The 9637-nt window shown below is 44.5% G+C and overlaps 1 protein-coding gene across 1 annotated transcript in view; it reads right to left on the bottom strand.

The window, feature by feature from the left end:
* Positions 1 to 9637, bottom strand: part of ENOSF1 (enolase superfamily member 1) — a 26895-nt gene that overhangs the window by 7650 nt on the left and 9608 nt on the right. The window contains 7 exon segments of the mRNA XM_025038550.1: positions 937 to 1036; positions 1303 to 1403; positions 1405 to 1418; positions 2207 to 2248; positions 5042 to 5191; positions 6876 to 6963; positions 9219 to 9253. Of these exon segments, the coding sequence (XP_024894318.1) occupies positions 937 to 1036; positions 1303 to 1403; positions 1405 to 1418; positions 2207 to 2248; positions 5042 to 5191; positions 6876 to 6963; positions 9219 to 9253 (530 nt within the window).

Consider the following 9637-nt stretch of genomic DNA (forward strand, 5'->3'; position numbering starts at 1 on the left):
GCAGTGAGGTCTGCTTTCAGGAAAGTGGCATGAGGCAATTTTATCCATTTCTGGGTGGTCATAGTGCACAGTGGGGCAGGGCTGACCCTCTTTTTTTCATTCTTCAAGACCTGCAGGACCTTTCAAAGTTGGTTGGAAGCCCCCATGGTCCTGCTTTCAGGAACTGAAATGAGAGGGACAAAAGCCGAAAAACCTAGGAATGTTTATTTTTTAGTTTAAAATATTTCAGGCATATTAAAAGGCAGCATGTGCCTACTCACTAACCAGCTTAAGAAAGAAACCAGTACTTTATAACTGAAGCCCCGTATATCCCTTTACATGTCCTATTTCTCTCTCACAATCCTAAATTTGGTGAACTTTCCCATACATGTTTTTATGCTTCCACTATATACTTCTAGTGATCTTTCTGCGATACCACGTTTAATTCCAGGAGGATAGAAAGCATAATAAAGCTATATGTGTGCAAACAACTAGAAGGAGACTGTCTTAATTTAAAGCTCACCTTGGGCTTGTTGAGAAATAAGATGGAATTAAAGTTATGATGTGGCCAGATCGGGGAGGACTCCACTGTTAGGAAGAGATTATCCCTATGATGGAAGCAGGGCTTCGGAGAGTCAGAAACAGGTGCTGGATGAGGAAGGAGTTCTGGTTTCCATCTGGTTGAAAACTCACACTCCCACAGACACCCTCACGTACCTAACAAAACAAAGTGAGTCAGCCACCGAGAACCTAGCCCTCTAAAAGAAAAGGGACTATTGACTGCTGGGTCTCCTCATTACTGCCCAATGCAGAGAAGCATAAGCAAAACCAACTCAGCCTTTAAGTTACAGGATGTGCCAACAGACAGGGTTCTTTGTGCCTCTGGATGTGAGGGCAGAATGAAAAGACCTGGCCTGAACTGAGGGACACAACTGAAGTTAATGCCATATTACTCACCTGTTTTTAAGGCTTGCAGAGACTGATATAAAGTCAAATATAATCAGGTGCTGCACCAATTCACAAAGGCCAACTCCACCAGCATGGGGGCAAACAGGAACTGAAAATGAAGACGGATTTCTATTGAATGGCAAGAGGAGGGCAGAGAGAGGGAGTGGTGAGGGAACATGTGGTTTTTCTTAGTACTTGTAGGTGATTAAGTTATGCATTCATGGGATGAGATTCCAAGATGAAAATCGTCAAAAGATTCCCTGATTAGGCCAAAAAGAGTTAGAAAAAAATCAAAATGGCAGATTACAGAAGGAACCACAGATGTCTGATGGGCGGAGAAATGGAGGTTTGATCTGCAGGCCGCTGTGCCCTTACTTTCCAACTTTTTGGCCATCGGCAACACTGAAAGGTTCTCATTGACACTTCCCAGCCTGCAGCTGTCAATCTGGAGAAACTGCAGGGCCTTCGCCTGTAGGAACTCTATTGTTGCACTGGAAATAGAATTAAAACCAACAGAAGAGTTAGCGTTGGCCTTCAAGATCTCTAAACCTGGCAATGTGCCAATTCCAAGTCACTCATCAGTGACCTTCAGGAATCCTGGACTATATTCTTTGTTCTCACTTGGCATGAGGCAAAGCCTGATAGTCCAGGCAGGGACCTCCAGCTCACTCTTTTCAAATCTGCTGGTGGAACGATGTGAGTCATGTAAAATCACACCGCTTGCCATTTATTAAGAAGTAACTGTCATAGCGAAGCAAAGCATCAGGATAAAATACGGTGATGGCGATGAGCAGATGGCACGGACAACAAAACAGAACCATGGCAGATCAGCATTGCTCCTTTTGCTGGGAAAACCGAGAATCTGTTCCTTCTCACTGTTCTGCTCGTGGGCTGACTGCCGCAGGCTTTGGCAGGCACTTGTGCTTCGTTTGTAAGCACAAAAAGTGAACGCAATAATGTTTACTCAATTTGGAAGCTGGCTTTCTTAAAACCACACAGTGCATTTTATGCCCTTGCAATAGCAACTTTAATTGCTGCCCTATAAATTTCCATTAGACACTGAAAAAAATTAATGGCTTTAGTCATATAAATTGTAGAAAAATACATTAACTAGACTATATCTGATTGCAGGCCCTAATGAAGTGCTGTAAAATGGCCCAATTTCTAGGACTAGGAAGACTTTCCAACTCAAAATACAACAGGTGATGTAGCCTAACATACGATGATGTCCTCAGTCGGTGTAGCCACTATATGCTGACCCCAAGGAGATGTTACTTACCTGTTCTCCTGTGGCAATGCCAATTCCTAATGGGACCAATGCCTATAAAATATAAGGCAACCTGATGTTATTTTCCTAAGTTTTTGAACTGAAACTCCTGCTGTTGAAAAATTCAGAGCTTCTTAACTACTTAATGTTTAAGTATTTAGAGCTGAAGAAAGACATCCCTGCCGCAGAGTCCTGTGTAGTTTAAGGAGTGGCAGAAGGTGGTCAGGGGACGTGTGTGTCTGCAGAGGAGAAAGCCAGAGCTTGTTCACATGCTGCCATTACTTCCCTTCCTGGCTATAACTACAGATTCTGTCTGTATTTCCCAAGTGAGAAAAGGCGCCCGGGGCAAGCAACTGACCTGGGTCATAAAGCTAGAAAGGAGTGGAGCTGGGCTTGAAATTAGGCTGACTCCAGAGCCAGAGGAGGCATCTGAATCACTAGATAGGCCAACTCCCCTAAAGAAAATGCTTTAATTTAGGATCCAGGGGCCCCCATTTCCACTATGTGTCCTGCCTCTAATAGGATGCACGGACTTGAGAGAGTCACTGACCACCTGAAGCTCTGCCTTCTCGCCTGCAGGTCAGGAGTTAGAGCGGATGGTCGCAGAGGCACCCTTTAGTGCTAACAACTTATGCTTCCTAAAACTTCTAATTTAAGTATGCTGGGTTTATCTTAAAAGAAAATAGGAGTAGGGGGAAGGAGGACTGGGGAGGGGAAAAGCCATTTGACTTATTCTACCATTTTTAAAGCATATAAGTTTCTGGCACGTAATAGGTACCAAATTTTATTTTCTCCTTTTAAATACTTCCTGAATCTGCCCTACTCCAGCTGCCCTCTACCTTCCTTTCCAACCCTTTAATGTGAAAGTCTCCTAGCTTGGATCCCAGCCTCCATCTCCTTCTCATTCTTCACCTTTGCTATGTCCAATGTGAATCCATCCTACATGTGTCTACTGGTCAAAGAACCTACAGTGGCTTACTGAGTTCAGCTGCATCTTCTGAGCAGGTGGGCCCATAAACTGGCCTCAGGTGCCTACCTTCTCCACGAGCCCCACCTTTCACCGGCATTCCGTCAGGTACCTCCACGGCTCCACTGTGCTGTCTCTCTCAGCTTCCCCTGCCTTGGTTCCTCGGTCCCTACTTCCTTAGATGCCTCCTGAGAGGATGGCCTCCCCAACGTAAACAAAACCTCAGAGGATTGAAGCCCAGCAGAGCTTCTGGGGATACTCTCCAGGTGGGCAGAGGTTGAGGTCCCTGTTTGGACAAGTTGGCAGCCACTAGACATGGCTACACCACAAGAACGCAAGACAAAATGTCTTGTTTAACCATGGCTCCTCACCAGATTCTCATTTTGGAAGGATTCCTTGGAAGGTTTCCATTGTGTTTAAATCCAGGCTATGGTCATTCCACAGCTCCTGCTCACGCCTCCCTCACCTGCAGTTTAGCTTTCCTTATAGAGTCAGCTCTGTCCCAGCCCACAGCCACCTTTCCCTTCAGTGACCTTCTTTCTACTGCCCTCAGCACTCAGGGCCCCGACCCCCTGTTCCACCTGCCTGTGTTTCATGCATCTTTTTTCTCTACAGCCAGGCTGTAAAGTAGGGAGAGTGGAGGCCATTTCTTAAACAAAGGCTTTAGTATAGTGTCCGACATAAGGAGATCATATGCTGATTTACTGAGAGAAATGGACTGCACAGCACAGTAGGACCTGTGACTTCATGTAAGGCACATGAAGTTGTCTCTCCTAGAACTGGAGACTAAGACTGTTCTCAGAGAGAAAATTTTAAGAGCAACGCATAATTGGGGAGAGCAGAGCAAAGCCAAGTCACCTCAAGGAGAAAAATCAGTTCCTAGGCTCCTCGGCTGGGGGGACTTGCCTCTAAGCCAAATGAAGGTGTTAACCCAACTGCATAGTGTGGTGGTAAAGGGTTATCAGATGAAAACATAAAAGCGGGGTCAGAGGCATGTGTTGGTAGGACCTCTGCAAACACCGCCAGGGGGAGATGAGGCTTAAGACTCGACATGGCTAGGGTCAGAAGCAAGTATATCTGCCCTGCAGAGGTGAATGCATTGGGCCATCTTAGTCTGCCACTATCACATATTCAGATCCTATAACCAGTTCCTGCTCTGATTCCTCACTCATCCAGCAGCCTTTGGTTGAATATAGCTATTCATGGAGCTTGGTCTAGTCAGAAGATACAAAAATCTAGTGCTCCCAGAAGTTAAGGTTATCCTAAATTAACCAGTTGGCATTCCGATGTTATACATCAGTGCTGTAAGCTGGCCTAATGGGAGACTCTCCCTGAGAAATAGGATGTTCTGACAGATCATGTTCTTCCTAAACCTGAAAGGGACAGAGGTTGGCCCTCAATTAGGGCAGATTTGCAAAAGAAGAGCCCTGGTTCCAGGGAAACAGACAGACAGCCTTCTCTTGGGGAGGCCTCACCTTGACATTAGCTAAGCAAGCCTTTTCTTTTGAGTCATCCAGAGGAATCTACACTTTTTGTTTAATTCTAGGTGAGTAAAATATTTTAATATCAGTCAGATTTCTATGTTTACAAAACATAAGAACCATGTCTATTAACCTTTGGATGGTTCATAGCCATTCAGCTTTTAGCCATTTACTTTCTCTCAAATAAACAGAAATAGGAGCAGTGGATAAGCTGAAGTGAACAAATGGATGTCAGGTCTGTAATCCAGTACTTGTTACAAGTTATAATTATTTCAGCTACTTCATCAGGAAATGTGAAGAAGAATACGCAAAGGAATTCTAGGGTCTGTTGCAACCACTCTGGAAAACCAAACAAAAAGTATATGGTAGTGGCAGCCACAGCAACAGCAGCTTTTTTACCTTGGAGATGGTGGCATGTCCCAGAACGTCATCAGGGGAAGTTGGCTCCTCAATCCACAGTGGCTTGAACTCAGCCAGGTTTGACATCCACTCCACTGCCTCGGGCACATCCCAGCACTGGTTGGCATTCATCATTTGTAAAGAGAGACCCTTGGCAGTGAGGTCTGCCTGGCGCTGACCTTGCTGCATGGCTGTGGCTCCCAGGGAGGAAAAGGCTGTCACTTACTGCTACCAACTGCTGAGCAAGACTCCCAGAGGGAGCCTGACATTTCTTTGGAAGCCCAGCACGCAGCCATGACAAAGGGAGCCAAAGAGCAACCACTGAGACCAGAACTTTCACTCCAGATACAGCAAGTACTCGATGTCATTTCATTAGAATGTTGATGAGTTGCCATAGGAACTTAACTCTTGTTTATATCAATTAGCCTATGGTAAAACGGATTTCTTTATACACCGTTTTGCTTAAAGTCGCAGAATCTACTGATGGTGTTATATGAGGATTTATTGTACTGTCTTGGGAGGAGTTGGGGATCATGGAGCCGCTGTGATGTCCAGGAGTGCCCTGGGCTAAGCCCACAACAAATGCTCACTGCCCCAAGAGCTCTGGCTCAACGTACATTTAGATGCCACCCAAATACATTTATGTTGCAATGTTCATTGTTTATAGGAATTGTTTTGTCACATTCTGAATCATGCACAGCCAATATTGAATCTGTTCAATGGTCATTTATTGATTTGCCTACTACGTACCTGGCACAATAACGAATAATCCAAACTCTACCATTAATTAAGCACCCATGCCACTAGGCATTTTATGCATTTTGTCCCATTAATATTTATAATAACTCTGAGGCAGTTCATATCAACCCATTTTACAGAAAGAAAACTGACACACGGAGAAGTTAAGTAACTTAGCCATGAATAATAAGTCAAGTAAATGGTGAGTTCAAGTCCAGGCCTCTCACTCCAAGGCCCTGGCTCTCTGCATGCAGCAATCCTGCCTGGAAGCCAGGTACTGGGTGTGCAGAAACGAACAAAGAACTCCTCCATCCCTGACATTATTATGCTTCAGGAAGACAGACACAGAGACGGCTATCTCTAGTAGAATGTGCTAAATGGTAGGAGTGCCCTTACAGACTATGAGAACCAGAGGACAGTATACCCCAAATCGATTACTATCATAAATAATTTGGATGAGGATGACCTCATAAGACAAAAGTAACATTAATTCATGTATAAATAATGAGACATCTGATCCTAGGTCGAGGACTCAAAACTTCTATTTTAACTTAGGAAACAGTCTCTAAAACTTTACCAAAAGATGTTATTATGACTTCCTTTTATGAAAATATTTTACACATAATAAGAAATGCTTTCAAAACTACATAGTAACGACTGATCCTTTCATTTACCTCAGAGTTCTAGCATTTCTGCAGCAATGGCTCCCCGAGACCCATCTGTGTGATGGGCTGTGGGTGGGGAAATGGAGGGGGATGGCATCAAACTTAATAAGAAGGAAGATTGAATGGCTGACACACCAAGGCCCCAAGTGGGAGACTTGTTTGCTCAGGTGCATCCACATTAAGAAAATGGAACAATTCCTGATCCTGATCTTAACTAGTTCTGCAGAATAAAAAAGTTAAAAACTATAAGCCCCCTCAGTTTTTTTTAAGAGTTGGCCCACAACAAGACCACAAAGCTGTCCTTCCTCTAACATTCAGTTTTAAAATTCCCAATGTTCTTTAATCCTTGCTTGAAATAAGTTGTAGATTGGCTCTGGACAAAGGCTTCCTGCAAGGCTGCTTATTTCTCAGTGGGAGGAGAGGACATTTACCAAAGTCTTCTCAGGTCCAATCATATTTCTGATGAGTCGGCATCTATGGATGTCATCCCGGAGATTGGCACCGACTTTTACCTTAAACCTGTAAAACCAATTTGGTTTCATAGTTTAGATCTGTCCCCTGACTTGGCAAAGATACTGGATCTTCTGTAGAAGTGACCATCTCTGTGAATAACTCACAGATCACATTTTCTAGTAATTTTGTGCTCTTCCCCAATCAATCTTCAGAGAAGTCACTTGCAAATACCCTGCAAATGGTATCTCTTTACTCACAACTGGGGCGATTGCCCGCTGACCTGAAGTTAAGAAACTGGAGAGAGCAGTTAGATCTCTAATAACATTAACTAAGTTTTTACTATGCCATGAAAAGGAATTAAGAACGAAAAAGCCACAGATTTGAAGAGGAAAGTGGGATTGGGAAGGGCAGCTGAGTGAGCTGTTCTGTTATATCCTGAATGAAAGAGTACGGTTGATAAAATACCCACATCTACATGGTCCTTTATAAGAGGGCTTCATCCTAAATCAGTGAGAGGTCGGCCACAGGGACCCTGTGGTGCAGGGGCCTGAGGTTTAGAGGTTAAAGTGACTTGGTCACATAACTAAAGAGCAGCAGAGGCTCCCTTCACATCACACTTAGCCACTTGCGAGAGCTCCCTTAATGTGCTTTGGCACTCAACTGTTCTCCAGAGCCAGACCTCTACATTGTCTCCCATGACTCTGCCAAAGCTGTTTTTTTTCTTTGTCAGTAGAGGTGTGGTTGGCCTGAGCGTGACACTGCCACGAGGAGGAGGAGACACCACACCGTTGTGGGTGAAGCTGGCATCCTTTCCCTTGCTCACTAGCCTCTTTGCACACTCGATGTTGAGGCTGCCACTCAAGACAGATTCTGAGGTCCTTCCTCTACTCTCCACAATGCCCACTCTCTGTACCAACAAAAAGCCCATTGCAGAATGCTACATACACTCAAGCATCCACGGCTGTTCTCGCCCCTCTGCTCAGTACTAAACATACTAAAGAAGACATTATTATCCCAGATGGGAGCTTCAGTTTCTGAATGCTGGACTTCCTGTGCTGGGAGGCCCATGCAATCTCTCTCCAGCCTTCTCTGACTCACCAGTTATGACTGCTCCAGGCTTTCCTGGGTATCTGCAGAGAGGGAAAGTGTCAGCATTTACTGGGCACCTGCTATATGAATCCTGACTATGCTGGTCCTTCTTAGATATGGCAACTTCGAGGAGAACCAGGACTTAATATTATTCCCATTTTGTGGAGAGAGAAAATGAAGTTCAGACAGGTTGATGATCACACAGCAAGTACTTGCAGAGGATGAGGGAAAAGAAAAACATTTGATTCCGATTCCATCACATCCCTGAGCATCTTCCCACAGCTTCATGCTGCTTCCTTCAAGTTCTCACTCCTCCACCCTTTATTTAGCTCAGAAGTTCACAAGAATTCAACCCATTTAGAAGTGAGTGGCCATACTCATTACCCAAGGGTTGTGTTAAAATGCAGATTACAATGCAGCAGGTCTGAGAAGAGGTGTTGCTCCACAGACCACACTTTGAGTAGTAGAAGTTTCAGTGGCCAGACTGAGTAGAGTCATGTAGAAAGCCTGATGATATATACAAGGCAAATGTGCCACCTTGAACTGTACTGATGGACTCACAGTGACCAAATCAAGAGATGATGGTCCCTGTTTCCCCCACTGCATCAGGATTTAGGGCCACTGACAGCCAGTTTATTCAAAGGAAGACCCTAGATGCCCCAGGGTCCATAACCATGCAGGACGGAGATGTGCAGATGGTAACTCTGGTGAGTTGATGGCCCAGAGGAAGGGAAGGGCTGTCACTTGAGTGGAGGAGGGGGAGCCTGGCTCTTGGGAACTCTGAAAAAAACTGGGACTGGTGGCCAGAAGTTATATGGAAACAAAGGGTTCACGATACTGAAGCTCTTTTTTATACCTGGAGCCCTCCAACAATGCAAAAGTGCTTTACAAAGTTAAGCTGCTACCTCCGGAGGTTTTCAAGCGGAAGCTGAATCAATGCTTGTTACTAAGAGTACAGAGTGGATTTCTAGTCTAGATTGGTGATTGAAACTGATGATCTCCACCATTTCTTCCAACGCTGATGTCCCACGATTCTAGTTCGAACTCACATCTCATCTTTGGGAAAAGAGCCTGGCCTAAGCTCAAATTTCTCTTATGTGTCCCTACACACCAGACTGCTCCTGGATGAATCCTAAACCCTTTTGTGCCTTTTGATCCTGGCTCCCCTCCATTGCCCAGCCTCTCATTTGCTAACTGGGACAGTCAAGTTAATTATCACACAGATGAGTTACCTGGTCCAACCGTCCATCAACGCCTCTGTGCAGAGCTGCGGGGAGAGGAACACGTCTATCACCATACACTGAAAAGCTCTCTTTGGTCTCAGAGCACGTCAGTCATTTCTGATCTGGTTTCACAAATGCTATGGTTTTAGCAGGAAGCAGAAGAACAGCCATGTGTTGTTGAAATTCAGAGCAGAAACAGCTTAGCCAACAAATATAACTCTTTATACTTGTAGGGCAACTTTCTTTTCTTGTCTCTATGGCAACCATTTCTTTAATTGTCACAACACTCCTGGAGGGGAAATGGAGCATTTATATCCCTCTTTTTTTAAAGCTAAGATATTATGTGGCATCCACAGAACTAATGGATGTAAGAGTAACAAACAGAATCTAGTCTCTCTCTCACTCTTAGCTGTAGGTGAGTATAATAT

The sequence above is a fragment of the Pteropus alecto genome, unplaced genomic scaffold, assembly GCF_000325575.1.
Source record: "Pteropus alecto unplaced genomic scaffold, ASM32557v1 scaffold146, whole genome shotgun sequence".
Taxonomy (NCBI): Eukaryota; Metazoa; Chordata; class Mammalia; order Chiroptera; family Pteropodidae; genus Pteropus; species Pteropus alecto.